Here is a 20,463-nt window from a genome sequence, read left to right as displayed (position 1 = left end):
AGCACAAGCAGCAGCGAAGAGAACAGACACGGTGACAGTGTTTCATCTCCAACAAGAGGACTCAACACGCTGAAACACTCTGAAGATGCTTTGCTCTGGTTCACTTCAGCCCACCCTCAGTCCCTTCATGGACTTCTACTGTCCCGCACGCAGCCTGTGGCCAGAGGTCCGACCTCTGCTCCACCAGCAGCATCTGCTGCAGAGAAACCTACAGGAGCTGCGCAGCGGTCTGGAGCTGATGGACAGAGTTCAACACAAGATCCTGGAGGAGACGGAGCCTTTCCAAAGCAGCGTGGCCCTGCAGCCGGTCTCCTTCCAGCTGGAGAAAGACGGAGAGCACTTTGGCCTGACCCTGGACACTCGAGGTTTCTCTCCAGAGGAGCTGTGTGTCAGGCAGGTGGGCAGGAAGCTGAGGGTCAGCGGGAAGACGGAGAAGAAGCAGGAGGACGGGAAAGGCTCCTACTCTTACCGACTGCAGGAGCTGAGACAGGAGTTTGATCTGCCTGAAGGACTGAACCCTGAAGCCATCACCTGCTCCATGGATCCAGACGGGAAGCTCCACATCCAGGCAGCCAAAGTCCCGAGTGTGGAGGAGGCTGAGAGAGAGCTGACTATCAGGAGGAGCTCAGAGGAGCAAACCCAGCAGAGTGTGTGTTCACACACACAAGGCAGCAGCACAGAGACACACAACAGCACACAGGACAAACCTGAACACATGGACTCATCTCCCTGCTGCTGATGTAAAACACATTTTGTTTTAATCAAACGTCACTTTGTGGCTTCACGTCCTTTTGTATTTTTGTAGCTCTTAATAACCTGTAAATGACTGAATTTGTACAAATGTAAACATCATACAAAGATATTTGTACATTAGTTCTTCACTATAAATCAATAAACTATCAATAAATACATTAAATGTTGTTAAGTTTTGCTTTCATGTGATATTTCAACAACTATTTTAAGTCTAAAAAGTAAAAGACAAACGTTGAATTGAGGAGCTGCAGTAGCTGATCACCATTCATTAGATGTCATCTTCAATCGAGTATAGAGCTCAGATCAATGAGCATCTTGTCCTGTTCAGCTACTCTATAGTTTGAAAGTATGGAGAGAAGCAAACTGTGAGCAGGAACAAAGACAAACAGTCCCCCTGCTCTACTACTACTACTACTGATGATGATGATGATGATGATGATGATGATGATGATGATGACGATGATGATGATGATGATGATGATGACGATGATGATGATGATGTCTTTTGTCACATTGCAGAAAGCATCACCTGAGTAGAAGGTGTCTTAGGGTAAATAATTTACCTCTTCAGCTGCTGAGATGATTCAAATGTGAAAAACATCAGAAATGAAATCAACAGTCTGTCAAGTAGGAGACTGAACGTGAGAGATAATATAGAATTAAAAGTAATATTACATATTCATAATAATAATGCAGAGCTGCTAAGTGGTGCAGGTGCGAGCTGCTCATTGGTTGACTGCATCACGGTGACTTCTCTTCACTCATTCATATATTTATAACAGATGTTCACGAATCAGGTGAAGTTTGTGTTTGAATCAGGTGGAGTGTGTGTTTGAATCAGGTGGAGTGTGTGTTTGAATCAGGTGGAGTGTGTGTTTGAATCAGGTGAAGTTTGTGTTTGAATCAGGTGGAGTGTGTGGTGGACTCAGGTGGAGTGTGTGTTTGAATCAGGTGGAGTGTGTGTTTGAATCAGGTGGAGTGTGTGTTTGAATCAGGTGGAGTGTGTGTTTGAATCAGGTGGAGTGTGTGGTGGACTCAGGTGTTTCACACCCACTGACAGGATCCGACCAGCGTGACATCACTGAGGTCCAGTATGATGAAATGGTTGCTCCTGATCTCTGAGGTCTATGTTGAGTGAGGTTCACACCATGATACCAAACAGCACAGTGACCACTTTTCACCCTTTAAACAGGCAGAACGACCGACTACAAGTGTGAAGACACCTGTGACACTTTAATTTAAACATGTTCCTGTGGTCAAGTTATTTTCTAGGTACCACCATTTTTGTCCAGACCAGTTTCATTGGTTTGTTTTTTTAAATGCTTCAGTTAAACCACAAATCGAAAGCAATGTCTGAATTTTTCACAAGTTAATTTTTAATACATTTCATTTATTATAACTTCTGTCAGGTTCCAGTTTCATTGTGAACATTGTGGGTTTTTCCTTCTTTAATGGAAAAGTAGCAACAATTTCCTCCACGTCTGTAAATATCTGTAAAATGATTGTTATTAAAATATCCAGCAATAAGTTAACATATCTTCTTAATAGTAGGAAAAGATTAGTGAACAAACAAATCAAAGAGATATGTTAATTCCACATGTGACCAATGCAGAACAGAAACACATCAAGTATTTCAGTGGATCATTGTCAGTTTAAATGATGGAAGCAAACACCAACATGTATTAGAGAGCTTTGATACTGTGTAATTAAAACAAACCTCTGAATTAACGACACAGTTTATTGTTGTTCTCTCATGTCCAAAAACTAGATGGATATAGGTCTATTTAAAAAAACAAAACATTAAAAATAAATTAAGAAGAAGTTGATTTATGACAATTAATATTTGTACTGACAAATGATAAAACAGATGTTCAGTCACTTTGACATTTTTCTCCACTAATGAGTTTCTAACCAGTAAAAACATGTGAACAGTTTTCTTTGAGCAGCTCAATGTGAGATTTGATCAGAAGAAACTTCCTGAAAGAACCAGAAATATCTGGTAGCACCACCTGCTGGAGACTTGTGGTAACGACAGGAAAGCTCCTGAACTCTCTGGAGCTCCTCCACGTAGAGTAGAAAAGCTGGGACGGTCCCACTGCTGAGACAGAAAGCAGCACAAGCAGCAGCGAAGAGAACAGACACGGTGACAGTGTTTCATCTCCAACAAGAGGACTCAACACGCTGAAACACTCTGTGAAGATGCTTTGCTCTGGTTCACTTCAGCCCACCCTCAGTCCCTTCATGGACTTCTACTGTCCCGCACGCAGCCTGTGGCCAGAGGTCCGACCTCTGCTCCACCAGCAGCATCTACTGCAGAGAAACCTACAGGAGCTGCGCAGCAGTCTGGAGCTGATGGACAGAGTTCAACACAAGATCCTGGAGGAGACGGAGCCTTTCCAAAGCAGCGTGGCCCTGCAGCCGGTCTCCTTCCAGCTGGAGAAAGACGGAGAGCACTTTGACCTGACCCTGGACACTCGAGGTTTCTCTCCAGAGGAGCTGTGTGTCAGGCAGGTGGGCAGGAAGCTGAGGGTCAGCGGGAGGACGGAGAAGAAGCAGGAGGACGGGAAAGGCTCCTACTCTTACCGACTGCAGGAGCTGAGACAGGAGTTTGATCTGCCTGAAGGACTGAACCCTGAAGCCGTCACCTGCTCCATGGATCCAGACGGGAAGCTCCACATCCAGGCAGCCAAAGTCCCGAGTGTGGAGGAGGCTGAGAGAGAGCTGACTATCAGGAGGAGCTCAGAGGAGCAAACCCAGCAGAGTGTGTGTTCACACACACAAGGCAGCAGCACAGAGACACACAACAGCACACAGGACAAACCTGAACACATGGACTCATCTCACTGCTGCTGATGTCAAACACATTTTGTTTTAATCAAACGTCACTTTGTGGCTTCACGTCCTTTTGTATTTTTGTAGCTCTTAATAACCTGTAAATGACTGAATTTGTACAAATGTAAACATCATACAAAGATATTTGTACATTAGTTCTTCACTATAAATCAATAAACTATCAATAAATACATTAAATGTTGTTAAGTTTTGCTTTCATGTGATATTTCAACAACTATTTTACGTCTAAAAAGTAAAAGACAAATGTTGAATTGAGGAGCTGCAGTAGCTGATCACCATCCACTAGATGTCATCTTCAGTCCAGTATAGAGCTGAGATCAATGAGCATCTTGTCCCGGAGCAAAGACAAACAGTCCCCCTTCTCTACTATTACTATTACTACTACTGATGTTGATGATGTGTATTTTGTAATATTGCAGAAAACATCATCATGTGTCTTAGTGTAATATTTTACTTCTCCAACGTCGGAGATGATTCAAATGTAAAAAACATCTGAAATGGAATCACGGGTTTGTCAAGTTGGAGACTGAATGAAACAAAAAATACATAAAATGTAAAGTAATATTCCTTATTCATAATAATAATTCCCAGACTTATCATAAATAACTGGGCACCATTATTGACCTTGCCCTTCCATTATTGTTCTCTTTTCTTGTTTCTGTTGTTTCATGGGTTCATGGTCTCTCCCTGGCTCCTGTCTGGCTGTCACAGCTTATTCTTTTCCATGAATAGATGGATTGTCTCATAAACGTGGCAGCACGTGGGCAGAGGAGGAGACAAACTTTCTTCAGGGACTTACTTTGCTTTTGTTTGCTTATCATGGCGATGTTGACAAAATGCTTATTCACCGAATCCTTAAATATCAGAGGTTACTCCTGAGTTCGTTCCTTTATCTTTTCTTGTCCGGCTTTGAATTCTGGCTTTGATCTCTTCTCCAGCCATCTCTCTTCTTGTCAAGATTGTCTACCACCCTCACACCAGTGCTCTCCTCTCCTCTCCTCTCCTCTCCTCTCCTCTCCTCTCCTCTCCTCTCCTCTCCTCTCCTCTCCTACTCCTACTTCCTCAGTGACAGTAGGGTTGGGCGTTGCCATGACGTCTCTTTTACTTGGTGTCCTTTGCTTTCATCTCCTCGCTCCTCCTGCAAGATGTGGACTTTTATTTTGACGCCAGCGACACATGGGAACATTTACTCACTCTTTTATGTTTTCTTTCCTCAAGGAACATTTCCCTCCCAGCCCCCATTGTTCTCATCCATCTCCTTCTTTACTTAAAGGTTACTCTTTTCTCTTGGTCTTGGCCTCCCTCTCTCCCACCCTTTGTCACATTCACCTCACATCCCCCCCCCATCCTTACCCCTCCACTCATTTCCCTCGTCTCAGACACTTTAATTGACTCTTAATCAACGGGGTGTGTTTGAAGCGGACAGCTTTTATTGCTATTACAAAAGCCCATGAGTCAGTCTTCTTCTCTGGTTGTGGATTCTTTCCTTTATGTTTGAACTTGATTTGCAGCTGGGACAAAGCAGCTGCAAATCAAGTTCACTCTTGAATCTTCAAACTCTAATCCTTTGCAGTACACGTTTGCAGTAGGAATTAAACATTTTGCTAACCTTCCCTTATTTGCCTGATACATACTGTACATATAAAAAGGTTGAATTGTAGCTAAATCTACTTGTAACATGAAGGAAAAGCCTCTGACTCGATTTAACAACCTGCATCATCATCTAAGAAAGAGGTCAGACTGGAAGTGTTACAGGTGGTGCTGTATATACAGTGTAGTGCCAGTGTTTACTGTATTGTCTTTTGTTTTACAGTATGAATGTTTGGAAAGACACAGATGCTTACCAGGAGAGAATGAAGATGCTATCAAGTTGCATTATGGGAAATGTAGGATTGAGTGTTTTTAGTGTTTGGCCCATAAAAGTGGCCAAAGGTCCAGATTTCACAGACTCTGCTGCAGACAATTTAAACACTAGTTTATTCAATGTGAAATTATTATTATTATTATTAATTTGCAAATCCAATATTACACTGCTGAAGTATTTTTCTGAATACATTATAATAGTAACTTAATATAATAATAGAATTAATATAATAACTACAGTAAAAAAGTCGACTAGATGAAGTCTAGACTAGAAGAATCATGTTAAGGGTCTGAAAATGTGTTAACAACTGCTCATGTGGCCTGGAAACATTTGGCACTTCTACGTGCACATCTGTGTGTTAACCTGAAAGAAAAGTCTGTCATGCAAAGCTGTTCCCATGCTGAACACATCAGGGAAAGAGGCCGAGGCAACGTCCAATGATCAAGTGCTGTCTGATTCCAGCTGGCATCGTAGGGGTATGAGGATTTGATTTTATGGTATTTTACAAACGACGGCCCACACTGGATGATTCTGCACAGCGACGTTTGCGTCCAATGTTATCATTCAGTGCCAAAACAAGAAATGTGCGCTTTATGCTACAGCCATGATCTTTTCTCGGTTTTAATCGCAACACAGCTGCACAGATAATATAGAGCTCAAGAGGGAATCACGCAAAAACAGATTTGTCTTGCTGCTCACATCAGAAAACACTGATACAGTTAAAGAGAAGACAACATCCTTTGCTTTCTTTGGAAGATTTGTTTGAATTAGCTTTAATTTGTTCTTGAATATTTCTATAAAAAGTAGATTAAAGAATGCAAAGATACTTTATGAGGCCTGCGCTATTATAATAATTGTCTTGTATCAGCTGTTTAATACTCCACTGTGCTATTTTGAATCTCCATCCAGCACTGAACCTCTGCAGTAACACTACTGCAGGTACATGACAAACTTCCCTCTGTGAGTTATTGTGGGAACACGTTACATGCAACGAAAGATCAAATATTTTTATAAACTGTGCTCACAAACAGCTTCTGTGTCATAGACGCTCACACACATGCACACACTTGCACATATTTCCTGTGTGATTCTGAGGGTCTGTGGTATTCGAACAGATGTGGGCAGGCTGACCATGCCTAGATCCCCCCCTGACCTGAATGTGCACTTCCTGCTCCGAAAGCTAACACCCAGAGAGAACAATCGTGGTCTGTATCCCCTAACACATTCACACACATGCATGTAGACGAACACACACACACCGTCAAAGTCACATATAAGGTCAGCGTGCAGGGCGTAAACACACGTAAAGCCGCATGCTCACAAAAACACACCAGAGTGTGTTGCTATCAGACGAGGTGGAAGTGAGAGTGGACCATATGTGTGTGTGTGTGTGTGTGTGTGTGTGTGTGTGAGTGGCAGGTTAAAAGTGTATTAGTGCAGAAGTGTACGTTTTACTGGCGTGATTGTTAAGTCAGCTGAAATATCCCAACGCAAGCCATAAGCTGGGAGATGTTATCTGTAATAGAGCCAGCAACACATTCACCGTGTGTGTGTTTTTTGAGAACAGTGAGACATCGAGAAAACAAAAACTGAGATGGAGAACTGAGGCCAACGCACGGGGAGATAGACGGAGCAGAGAAAGAGAAGAAACATAAGAATTACGTTATTAAAAAAACAGATGAAGGGGTGAAGAGAAATGTACCATAAGTTAAGATAAAATGCATTTATTTTGAATTAAACAAAGACAAATTAAGGGAGAATGAAGTTATATTTATTTGAATACTATGAGAATATCACAGAAACAGCAAAACCTGGGGATTAGGAAAGAAACACAAAAACGGTGAGCAGGAGAAAAAAAAAACACACACACACACACACACTAAGAGGTCATGGACTGTGAGCTGAATTTGTGCCACTGAGGCAGAATGGAAAACTAGCTTTAAAGCCAGCTTGGATAAATACTACAGGGGGAGGAACAGACATGCAAAATTAATCCACTGTTTTTTTTCCTATATCTCTTCTTAAACGTATAAATAACTACGCACCAGGAATTATGTAAAAATAGTAATGTGTGTGGTTTCACTGTTGAAAGGTTGGCAAGTCAGCAAAGGAAAACTAAAAAAAAAAAAAAAAAAAAAAGTGGCCTTGTTAGAGTGAAGTAAAATCCCAACACATTATTTCACATGGATCTGAAATTGATCAGCTGAGATCTTGGCACAAGACGTCAATAAAACTTGGCTGCAGACAGCGATCCAGGGGCCATATGTGGCCAAACATTGTCTTTAAGCTTGTAGCAGTAGGACGAGCTTTGCGTCTGAAAGCTCTAACAGGGTCATAAAAAGTTTTTACATTAGTCGTTTTCCAAGAACAATCTTTTCCCAGCAAGAGCAACTGAGAATGGATAAAAAAAAAAAAAAGGACTGGGTAGCAGAAGCATTCATAGTTAAATGCGCAAAAAAGAGAGGCACCCACTCCCCCTAGGAGGCAGGATACCTGGCTGAGTGAGACTACCTTCCTGGATGAGAACATTCAGACAGTGGCTCCAGTCCAGTTGCTTCCTAAATAGCACTCACAGCGTTTGGTACATTGTCTGTGAATCGTTCTCATGCAGGGACATGTGTCATTTGTAATATTGAACTCATCCCATAGCAACATGCAGTGAGCCAACACACTCAATAGCTAGATTTCTTTCGCCCTGTAGGGATAACCATCTCATGTGAGTGTGTGTTGGGGGAATCTGTTTTCAATTGTGTCTCGCGATCCCTCTGAAAACCTCGGGATTATTTTTGCACATATGAAAAGAGAAGCTCACAATAGTTGTTTTGTGCTCTTCTGAACTTGCATCGGGAGTTTGCTTAAAGGCACAAGTGCCACATCCATGATGTCACGTTAAACTCTGTGTCTTGGTCCCACAGGTTTTACTGATGGTTTTCTGTGATACGTTTAGAGTGTCTTAGATTTTTCCCTGTGTTTTTTAGAGACATCCCCCTCAATATAATAAATTTGGCGCCTGTGGATTTGAGGGTAATAAAACATACTTGGTGCATTTTAACATCTGCCACAGCAATACCAAAACATGTGGCATTTGTTTGTGTTCCTACTGTAACAATGACTGAATGTGAGTCCGTTCAGACTGAAGTGAATCGAGTTGTTATGTTGGTGTCTTCGTTTAGTGGATTTGTGCTGTTTTGACGTTACAGGAATGGAAGAGGGTCCAATATGATGAAAGTTATCATATTAGATGTGTTGTCTCACGCAAGCTACAGTAGCTTTCTGAAAGAAAAACAGAAAGTCAGCAAGTTTCGGTGGCTATTGCTGCTGATGAGTGCAGGCATGTGCTCAGTTAGCTCACCAGGAATTACCCCACAATAGCTCAACAAGTAGCACTACATATACCACATATAGAGCTCAAGAGGGAATCACACAAAAACAGTTTAGGCCTTGATCAGATCAGAAAACACTGATACAGTTAAAGAATGAATGCAATGCTACTTATATAATATCATTTTATTATAATAATGTGGCAAAGCTCCCTCCTCTCTCTCCTCCTTGTGTCATAGTTATTGTGGCCTCTGCCTACATACATACAGTATAATGGAACTATTGGTAATAACGTTATGGTACATGAACTCTCGCCGACTTGCAGCATCACAGTGATGGACAAATGAATTGAGAGACACTTTCAAGTGTGACTTAAGAGAACCAACATCCACTTTGTGAAACTGATTGTACATATACATATACAAACGATTAAAACAGATTCATGACACAGCCAATAAAGAAATTAAGTACTGAATGAAGACTGTTCTAAACTGATACATCTTCCTGTTGTGATGTATCAGTCTCTGATGAATTGCAATGACAAACTTTGTTCCACAGCTACTGTAGTAAAGTCGGGCATAAAACTGGATGAAAAAATACAACACAAAGCAGTGTTGACATGGAAAAGCTATGTTAATGATATTAACAGAGTGGCTGCAAGAGAGAACCTGCTTCACGCAGACAATGACTGTGTGCGTGCGTGCACGTGAAATAGTGAAAGACAGACCCATCATGACATCACTGTTTCCACAGGAAATCATGTTTCCAAAACCCTGCTTTTCCACTATGTAGCCTCACTCATACACAACTCACTTCTCTCACTCAGCGTCTCCGTGGCCGTCGGTCCAACACTTGATACTGCTGAACCAGTTTAATTATGTCCCCCAGTGTTGTAGTTCCCAGCAGCAGAAAGAGTGAAGTCATATTGCTTTTACATGTTTGGGTGATTTAAAGAAAAGGATTTATTGCAACTTCCACCATGGAAAAAGTGGTTTGTAGCGAGCGTAATTTGTGAAGCAGCATATTCGTTAAATGAACGAGGCCCTGCATTCAATAAGGCTGTGTGGTGTTTGTACACGTTTAACTCTGTTGGTCCCTTACATGTGGAAGCCTTTTTAATATCCCAGGGATTTGAGTGTTCTCCATGAGTTTGAAACTTCAGCGACTTCCAGGTCAAAGGATGTAGGATGCAAGATGAGAGGCACAATCAGCTGGGTGGAAATCGACCTTCCCTGCTTTCCTCTTTCCTCTTTTACTTTCCCCTGCCACCTGCCCTCACCTACAACCTTCCTTTCACAGAGAAAGCTCGCGCTCTGTTTGAATAACCAGCAGGACACGGTAACCAGATAATACCCAAGTACCGTCATGATACTCTAACCTCCCATTACACAGCGCAGTGATTGCAGGCCTGGCTAAGCTCTGCTTTGATTTCACATATCGACCTTACACAGACATCAGAGAGATGTTTTCATCTGCAAATGATTGGATATGAATGTTTTCAAATTATCTTCCATCCTCACGGAGACTGAGTGTCTGATTGTGCCTGCAGTGTGGTCCACTAACTACAGCACTACAGTAGATAAAGGTTTGTGTGATTTAATGTCAGCAGTCATGTATTTACATCTGCAGTTTAGAGATGACTTCTTCTTTACTTGGACTGATTCTGATATAACTCTGTGTACCTTTAAAATGATGGTTCATCCTCTCACTCTGTTGACAGGTGGCTAAAATGGTGATCATGTGTATTCCTGAGCAGAAATCAAAGCAAACAGAAAACACTTTGGCCACTGTGTTAAGAAAAATAGAAATTTGTGACAAACTTTTTTTTCCATACACACAGTAACACACAGACATGGGAGGAGAGAAACTTGGAGACAGGAAAACAGTGAGACACGACTTTGACAGAAGGGAACACAGTGTGTTTTCCCCCTGACCTCAGATTGAACCACTGATGAAAGCGACGAAGGCCCAAGTGCAGAAAACGCTGCACGACATTGACTCCTGCATTAAAACAGTGATTGCTTTTGCCTGTTCAGGTGGCGCAACTCCAAATAGCAGCGCTCTCGTCACAAAACGGAAAAAGCAGTCACGGTTTGGTATTTTATTGCTCTTCTTCTACTTGAAACTGTTACTTAAATGTGACGGGAAGGAAAGTGTGAAAGTGATGCAGAGCAAATAAACTAAAAATTATTATTATTTTTTTCATCAAGTTTTTGTTGTTTGAAATGAGCAGTGAGCGGGGATCAACGTCAGAGTGCTGCTCTGCTTGCAGTGCGAGGGAAAAGTGTCTCATTCTCGCTTCCTCCCTGATCAATTCCTCTGTATTTGCCTTGGACTAAATACATGTTTTTATGGGCTCTCTTGGCTTGACTCAGCTTTCTTCCTGTGTGTCTGTGTGTGTGTGAGTCTGTGAAGCGGTTAATCTTTGTCACATTGCTTGTATTTATTCACATTTTCCTCATTTTTACAACCCCTGCCCCCCTTTTTATTTCATTTGTTCCCCTCTCATGTTAGGCACTTGACACAAGTAGCATTGATTTTTAACACCCTGTGTGTGTAATCAAATATTACGCTACAAAAGCCATTTGCCGAAAAACGTCAGTATCCACTGACCTGCAGCATTGTCACAAATCATCTAGTAACATTGGTCACAAATACATATTTGAATAAATATGGTGTGATAGACCTTCTAATGAATTCATAGGCAGCTCTGGCAACTTTACACGTGTTCACCAACAAGCATGCACGCTCGGCACACTCATATATAGACAGACATAAACATTTACAAGCCAAATAAACATATGTGCATGCAGAAACTAAAATAGGAACATAAACAGGGATATTCCTCCTATAAATAATTCCCGTAGCAATACATAAATGATTATTGTAGGCAACAAAAGGATTTGGGTCAGACAAACACAGTGACCTAAAAACACTTGACGTCATTAAATAAATGACATTTTGTGTACTGTTCATGTTTTACGAACGCCGAGCTCCTTGCTTGGCAGGATATTTAACCTGCATTAACCTGCAGCAGGTAAAATCACTGACGTACCTCCCAGTGTGTCAGAGGACGTGAGTGAAGAGGCTCCTTTGACCTTGTGACATGCAAAACGCCGAAGCCATATGCTCTCTCCGTTTCTCTCTTTGGCAACTGTCCCTTTCTGTCTGCGTCTCTCTAACACACAAGAAGAAGTGGCATTCTTACCCCCCCCCCCCTTTGACGGTGGGTGATCCGCAGTGATTGACCTCTGACTGAAGTCGGGTGCTAAATGTCACCACTTTGATGTAAATGCACAGCAGCTCCTGTGTGTATGTGTGTGTGTGTGTGTGTGTGTGTGTGTGTGTGTGTGTGTGTGTGTGTGTGTGTGCCCTTACACATTCTTTACATGCCACAAAGAGCATCACACAGAGTATCATGCATGCCTCCTCCCCTGTCCAGCAAACCTCCTCCACCATCACACACACACACACGCACACGCTAACCAGTGATGACTTCAGAGGATCTCTGTGTGAGACTGATCTTCTCTGCATGTGTTTTAATTCATTTAGGGTTTTCTTAAATCAGCACAGGATCTAAATTCTACATAACACACCACATCATACCATTACAACCCAAGGCCTCTGACTGTCTACAGCTGCTGGCTTCTCTGTGCCAACATGAAAATGGTCTACTGAACTGGAATAAACATGCAGTGCAATAGGAAGCTCCAAAGAGCTCAGTGCAGACCCCAGAAAGAAGATGGTAGATTTACGCAAGTCAGCAATGTCTCTTATCAAGCAACTGTACATAAATACATGTCATTGGGAGGTGTAGCCACTTTCCAAAGTAAAAGAAGACCAACACCTTTAGCTTTGAGGACACTGGTTCAGATAGTACCCAACTTTAATCTTAGATGAGATGCTGCCCTGAGCCTATATTTAATTATGTGTCAGTGTATTAACGTTGAGGATCAGGTCTGAGATTGATTTAGCAATTATTATATGTAACCGGTCAGTTCATGTTGAGCTCTGTCGGTCCTGTGCCAGTACAGTTTAGTGTGGGATTTTACCACTTCTTTTCATTTTCCTCTGTCCACAAGTTTTCACCTGAAGGACAGAAGGAAGGAAAGACAGTAAACGTAATAATCTAATCATCTTTTTCACATGCTGCAAAAACATTTTGAATCAATATTTGGATGTTTGGATTTAATATAGAACACCTCTGCAGAAGTCAGCATTACACTAATAAGTAGGAAATTGGTCAATTGATCATTTTTCTTTTTATCACTATAACTGTTTCCGTTGTAATACACCTCGTAATGACCAGGAGCACGGCCACGCCTCTTCTCTCACACCGGTGCACAACCAGTTCGCTTGGTTTGCAAAAGATAGACACACACACACACACACACACAAACACAGACTTGCACACAGAAAGTGCAGTTCTGGTCTAACGCTGGCGTTGCTCCTGCAGGAAAATAGAGCCCATGGAATGTCTGGCAATCTGGAGTAAATGACAAGCAGGACTGAAAGAGAAACTAAAGAGACCAAAGAGGGCTAAAATGTGACTTTGTTGAAACAGACAAGGGAGTCTTTTACCTCTGTGGGCAGGGACCATTTCCTTCCCCCCTCTCCCTCTTCCTCCCTCTCTCACCCCATCCCTCCATCTCTCTTGCTTTAGGTCTTTATATCGCTCCTCTCTTTCCTCCCTTGCCCTCTTTCTCTTGTGCGCCCTCTCTCTCTCTCTCTCTCTCCCTCTGTCTGTCACATCTCTCCCTTGCTGACTTGGGATTCTGGCATAGGAACTTAGAGTGTGTGTTTAATCCACAGGTCCTCTGTGTGTGTGTGTGTGTGTGTGTGTTAGTCAGAGGTCCTGTGGTCACAGCGACTTCAAAGCTGAAACCAGAGTCTCTCCGCAGTCTGCAGCTTCCCCATAAATCACACTAACCATACTGCAGGGGAAACACACACACATACGTGTACACAGCCACAACAGAGAGAGAAAGAGAGATAGGACTGAGGATGAAACTTTAATGGAAAACACTATGAGAAATAAAAGAAACCAAAAAGAACCAAAAGTATTGATAGGTACAAAAAAGAATGAAAGATAGCTGAAGGTGACAATGCAAGAGGATTGTAATAAAATACAGAGGAGATGTTGACAGATTTGAATAACAGCACAAAAAGGCAAGTCTTTCATTCAATTTGCCGTAGAATAAACACGGTGCTGCCAGCCTAGCCCTAAGCACATTTATTTTTGTAGCTGATTTCGATTGTGTACATACCCCTATGCAGTTGAATCTAATTATTTCACTTGTGTACCGTAACTAAAATCTTAATCAGTACGTCCACTGTGAGAAAAACTGAAATATTAATAGAGAATAATTCAAAAAGACACTTCACACACAAATTGACACAAAACAAACCTTACCCAAAGTGCTTTTCTCGCCCAACCAACAATGCCCTCTGGACGTGTTCCTTGTATTTCAACTTTCCTTGGCTCTTGCCTGTTACAAATCAAACATCTCCAGTTGGTCTTCAGTTGTAAAGCCTTTGACCCTTACAAGATAACCTCAGTGACCTTTGCCCCAAGTGCCTTGACCGACATGCCAGACTCCAGCTTTGTGGAAGAGGGGAAAAAAAATACATTGAACTAGATTTTATCTGCTACTTGTCTACAGCGAGAATTAAATATGTTTTCCTGATAGGAAACGTATACTGTGTTTTTAAAGTTTTAAACCTATTCATACTGCGTCTTAGCTGTTTGTCTCTTCACAGTTAACTATTACATGAGAGTAGCTTGAATTTCCCAGCGTTGTCCTTCGAGTCTTCATTATAAAAAATTACATTTGCTTCCTTTTTTACTCAGTAACATTTAAGAAGAACAACAACACCAATCTGAAGGAGGCTGGTGCTGGAGGATAACATCTGTCCAATAAATACAAAAGGGATTTCATACGTAGAGTACATATTCATTTCTAACCTGTGAGTTTGGTCAACTTAAGCTGTTTAAATTGGACCAGCGTACTGTGTATTATGAATAATAAACATTATGTGAGTGTGAGTGTGTGTGTGTGTGTGTGTGTGTGTATTCTACCATCTAGGCAGCTCGTCTACATTGCTGACAAAGATTTGGTTCAATGCTCTACTGTCTGGTATTTAACTTAATACGAACAACTTGACCAGGGCTCTTGTTTAATTAACTGTATATTGGACTTGTGCACACTAACAGATCTCCAGCTGTGGCTAAAGCAGTTTTTAGGGATGATTGTCTGTAATGTGGAGTTTTAAGGGCTAACTTTCTTCACACAATGCCTGAGAACCGCAGCAGTCAGCACAGTGACACAATGGGTGGTAGATCCACATCCTCCCTTCACCCATTAAAACAAATAGCTCTTTATCCAAGAATGTCTCTCTCTCTATGTGTGTGTGTGTGTGTGTATGAGGGAGCCTGCATTTACCTGTTATTTCATTTCTATGTCATGCCTGAAGCTGCATGTCGAACTGCAAATATTCTCGTGCCGTCTACGATGCTGACTGACGTCTGCAAAATCGAATTTGAAATGTGCAGATAAAAGCAATTGTACATATTTACAAGACACAGAAGATAATAACAAAGTGGCATAATAAAGAGGGATGACAAAACAGAAAGACTGGTAGAGGAAGGGAATGATAAATAGGGAGCAACAGGGAGAAACTGTGTGAGGGTTACCACAACCATGCCACTGAGTGGAGTATTTACATGGTACCACACCACTAGGCTTTTAACCACAGACATGGCACCGCTCAGCGTGGATCTGTGCAGCTGTGTGCATGTGTATTCTCTGTTGCTGACCACATGCATGCCTGCGGGTAGAGATTCAGTATATTTCAATGTGAAACCTGTGATTTTCTGATGTAAACTTACTTTTAATTAAACCAATTACTAATTTAGTTTTACAAACAGGTGAAGCTCAAACCCAAATCCCCTTTACTGTATGTCTGCGCCAGTACTTACTGGATTACTAGATTACAGAACGATGTACCCTTTTACAACTCAAATTCTGGTTCCTATAGTTCAGCAAATTTACAGTGACCCTGTCAGATTTAACCAGATTTTTAAAAGGAAAATAAAAAAAGACAAAACATTTCTGGAGGAAATCCTGGACATCTTGTCATACAGGTTATTTGCTTGTCACAATGTGCCTGACGTGTGAGGTTTGCTTGGTGCATGGCTTGACATTGAAATTCAATGCTAATAAGGTTTTTGTAAACCAACGTGGTTCATGATTTGCGTGTGAAAGTTTATGAGATGGACGAGGGAATATGAAAGAGAAGGTGAGGTTAAACTGTCAATCCTGGGTTGAGACCAGGGAGATGGCTCATTAGTGGCTGTCTACACATGTCTACCATTGCAGACATGGGTAATGTATGAAGCATAATTTAAAGATCCTGATGTAGCTGCCAGACTAATTAACTAAACTGTTTAAATCATTATACCAAGATGATGAAGATCATATGTAGGTTCCTGCATGAAGCCCACTTGCTTATAATATCTCTTGGAATCTGTGTGGTATCAGTTGTGATGAATTATTATGTGATGAGTGGTGATGGTGAATCATTGCATTACAATGATCATAGTAATTTTCTTAGACTGTTCTGTAAGATGTGACTAAGAAAAAAAGAGACAGGGTGAAAGTGTAGAAAGAGCTGGACAAGTTGGTAAGTAAAGATTATGACAAGAATGATGAAGTGAGAAAATTCTGTAAATTAGTGGCAAAAAATGTAAAAGTAAAACTAGTTGGCAGGAAAGGGTGGGGGAGAAAAGAGTGAAAGCAGATAGAAAGGGAGACAGGAAGGAAGAGGAGGGCTGGCGAAAGAGTGAGGTGCCAACAACGGAGAAGGAGAGCGGGATGAATAAAGGAAGGAAAGGGAGGGATAGAGAGTGGTAGGCACTGGCCAGAGAGGGGAATGACAGAGAAAGAGGAAGAAGAGAGGTGGGGGGATGGACACACAGAAAAAAGGTAGAGGTGGGTGGTGTTGGTGGTGGTGGGGTTTTCAGCTGCTTTCTGAGGAAAGCAGTTGAAGCTAATTGGTTCCTGATGTGAACCTGAGCTTAGCTCTCCAAATACAAGGCCTTTCTGTCAGCTATAATGGCTTTTCCATACTGCACTGGACTGATGGGGGCTACATTAGCATCCTAGCGTGGCTCCTGACCTGCTTTGAATTAAGAGGTATGCAATAACACAAAGGTACCAACTGTGATGATCTGATTAGCATCATTGGTCAAGGGCAATTTTAAAACAGAGGTTCTGTGACAAAACAATCGAATCTATTACATTACACTTCTTGTTTGGGATTACTTTATAATTAAAGCATTGACAACTAAAGATCTTTTCTGACACTGGAACCAAGAAAATAAAGGGTGGGAGGTGATGTGGGTTGACTAAACAGACAGATGTTACCTGCCACTTTACCTTACAACTGGTAGTTAAGTCTTGTCAGTCGGAAATGACACATTACTTCCTCATCACTCATTTGGAAAAGATAATTCAAGAAGACAAATAGTTCAAATAACTTGTGAGAGGAATTTGTGTCTGAAATAATGCACGTTTATTATTTGACAGATTTTGAAATTTGAATAATCAATATTAATTTTTCATTTTCAGAAAGTACTAGGCTAGTTGTGCCTCTGTTGACAGTCTTTAGATGCAGTGGTACTGCAACTCTTAAATCAATTTTTGAGTTCTTCTTCCTATTAAAAAAAGTCATCAAGTGTTGAAACTGCTGTGGGTCAAAATGAGAGCATTTCAATCCATCTACATGGATGAGGACAAGCTCTTAGTGAGAGTCTAAGACACTATAAAGAACAGACCTCACTGACCTCGCTGTCTCAATAACAAACAGCTGTGATATAACAGCTGTGTGTGTGTGTGTGTGCGTGTGTGTGTGTGCGTGCGCGTGCATTTGAGCCTGATTGCCTCTCACTCTATGGTAGTGACTGTGTGACTGCATGTTTGTTTACCTGGGTGCACTTCTGCCTTAATTTGTGGTTCATGTGTGTATGTGTCTGCATTCAAATGTGATGGATTAGGATTGAAGAAGTGGTCCACTTGTGGAGAAACTATTTAGTATTTATTAGCCCATGGTGTCTTTTGACTTTTTGGTTGGCTTGGTTACACAACAAATATTCAATCAAATATTCCTTTCATAAACAAAGAAATTTGACCCTAAACCTTTGAATAATAGTGTAGACAACACTTTAATATATACGTTTATCCATTAAATACACCACAAGTCAACAACCGGCAGATGGCTAGTGAACTTTACATAAACAGGACTGGAAAACTAAAACAAATCTGACTTTATTGCCTCTCAAGCTCATTGATGAACAAGTTATATCTTGTTTGTTCAATCTGTACAAAAACGTAACTAGATATTGCTGTTTTCCCAGGGAGTCATACGTTTCTAAAAGTTTAAGTGGTTGTCTAGCAACTGCTCATCCAAGAAACAGTCTGGAAGATTATATGTTACCCATATGCTTAGATTGTACAGCAGAGCAGCAGAGAAGGATGAAATCTTAATTGGTAAAAGTGCTGGCAGATTCACTTACAGTTGGACAGAGCTGTTCTCCTATGTCAACCTTATATTTATCAGTTTTCTAAGTTAACTTTCTGTCAGAAAGTGATTATTGCAACTTATTTATTTTACCCATTCTCACATACGTTTTTATTTCTGTGCCCGTGGAGCTCAAGCTGTGGAATAAAAGCCGGTCGGTTCGTCTAGATGTGTGGCGTGAGAGCTGAAGCCCCTGAGAAAGCACGTTCAAGTACAACAGCGGCGATGAGAGACAATGGCTGCAAAACTGTGTTGTCTAGGTGCCAGCATTTGGAGGCTGTTCATTGATAACAAAGGGTACACTTCATCACCGATGCGCTTATTGACAGAGCGAGGCTGGTACTGCATATCACCACCTGCGACAGAGGACGTCACCATGGCTAACCTGTCATCTCTAGCTCATAGCTCTTCTCTACCCTGACAATAAGAGAAGATAGTGATATGTGTGTGTGTGCGTGTGTGAGAGAGAGATGTTGACTAGGGCACATGCATACACGGTTACCCAGCAGGACATCACCGGTCCATCATTTGGTCTGTGTAAGTTGGACTGCAGTCGTCACAATTTTTATCTTGTAGCTACAGGAGCTTGTCTTCTTTTGGAGAACCCAAGGTTTACTAAAGCGCTACGCTAAATTAAACTAAATGAACAAATAAATAAACTTTTTTTTTCCTCTTTTCTATCACTGAATGAGCAAACTTGTCCCCCTCACTCCAATTTTTTCTCCCAAACACAGGAAGTCCTCTCTGTCAACACCTGTAAATTATCCATTTTTGTTGCTTAGTACCCAAGTAATGAAAGATAATAAAGTGCTGCAGGAACTGTGCACGCGGTCATAAAATACTGTACATTAGAGATACGGCGGGGACAGCAATTTATATCCTTTCCTTTCAGCCTCTTTTTTGAGGCCAATCAGATGAAGTCAGTCCGTCTTTCATATCCAAGCATATTGCATCTGTATCAGTGATCACCATAATCACCACTCTTCACGCTCCTCCATATGACTTGTGTTTACTCTGTGATGTCATTCATCTCCCTGCCCCCAGGCTGTTTATGTAGTCTCCCCCTCGACCCCCCGACCCCCCACCCACCTTCTGCTTTTTTTTCCTTCCATTTCACCCAACCTAACCCCTCGCTCTCTTTTGCTCTGGCTCTCCCACTGAAATTGAACTCCCCTTTGAAATCCCCATGCCTTCCTCTCCTTCTTTCTGCTGTGCCCAAACCTCTTAACTGTTTAGGTGTAGTTTTCTTTGTTTCTTCTCTCTCACAGTCAACACAATCTGTGAAACTGAAGTGATTTGAGTTGCCATTCATTGCTTGAGAATGTAAAATAACTTTTGTTGACCAGTAGAGTTCATACTAAAGGACCTTTGTCTGCTTAAATACACACAATCAAAATGTCAGGCCTCCCTTATCTGCATAACTAAATATCACACAGAGAGGGAAAAGGCTTCATACCATTTAGTTTGGTTTTTGTTTTGGCACATTGTCAAGTGTACTTAAGCACAGTGGTGCCTTGAGCCACAGTAAATGTTAGCATTAGCATTTTAATATGCTCAAAAAGAAGTTGACCATGTTCTCCATATTGATTTGTTTGCCAGCGTGAGAATATCTGTTAATTAGTCCTTAGCACAGCTGAGGCTTACGTCTATTTGTTTAGAAATCATTGCAGATATTTGTTCAGAAATCATGACTAGACACCCAATTTCATGGCAATTCATTAAGTTGTGGGGACATTTCACCAAAAGCAAAAAACATGAACTAGAGAAGATGAAAGATATTTCAGTCTGGACTGAAGTAATGGGACGACCAACAGACTGACATATCGAGCCGCAAAGCCATGCTTCTACATGGGTTAGTGTTACTTATCACAGAAAGATGGTTTGGCTATATATAAGTGGTTGGATATTTACTTTTATCAAACTTTTTGTTGATTTTGTTTGTAAACTACTGCATTCATATGCATAAGGAATACTTTTCAGGACGTACAGTGGACCAGTCCAAACCTCACCCATGAACCTCATACAAGGACTTTGTTGACAACATCCTGTGCTGTTACTTCCTGCACACAAATATTTGCGTTGGCTTTGTGACT

At 41.4% G+C, this 20,463-nt stretch overlaps 2 protein-coding genes across 2 annotated transcripts; both read left to right on the top strand.

Annotated features, from left to right (window-relative positions):
• The first annotated feature begins 59 nt into the window (after positions 1-59).
• LOC113148411 (heat shock protein 30-like) lies at positions 60-842 on the top strand. The gene has a single exon (XM_026340112.1). It carries the CDS (start codon positions 86-88, stop codon positions 737-739), a length of 654 nt encoding a protein of 217 aa, XP_026195897.1. The 5' UTR covers positions 60-85; the 3' UTR covers positions 740-842.
• Positions 843-2,880: 2,038 nt separating this feature from the next.
• On the top strand, positions 2,881-3,709 carry LOC113148398 (heat shock protein 30-like). The gene has a single exon (XM_026340098.1). It carries the CDS (start codon positions 2,953-2,955, stop codon positions 3,604-3,606), a length of 654 nt encoding a protein of 217 aa, XP_026195883.1. The 5' UTR covers positions 2,881-2,952; the 3' UTR covers positions 3,607-3,709.
• Positions 3,710-20,463: the final 16,754 nt, after the last annotated feature.

The sequence above is a fragment of the Anabas testudineus genome, chromosome 22 (genome assembly GCF_900324465.2).
Source record: "Anabas testudineus chromosome 22, fAnaTes1.2, whole genome shotgun sequence".
Classification (NCBI taxonomy): domain Eukaryota; kingdom Metazoa; phylum Chordata; class Actinopteri; order Anabantiformes; family Anabantidae; genus Anabas; species Anabas testudineus.
This window is presented reverse-complemented; position numbering and strand designations above follow the sequence as displayed.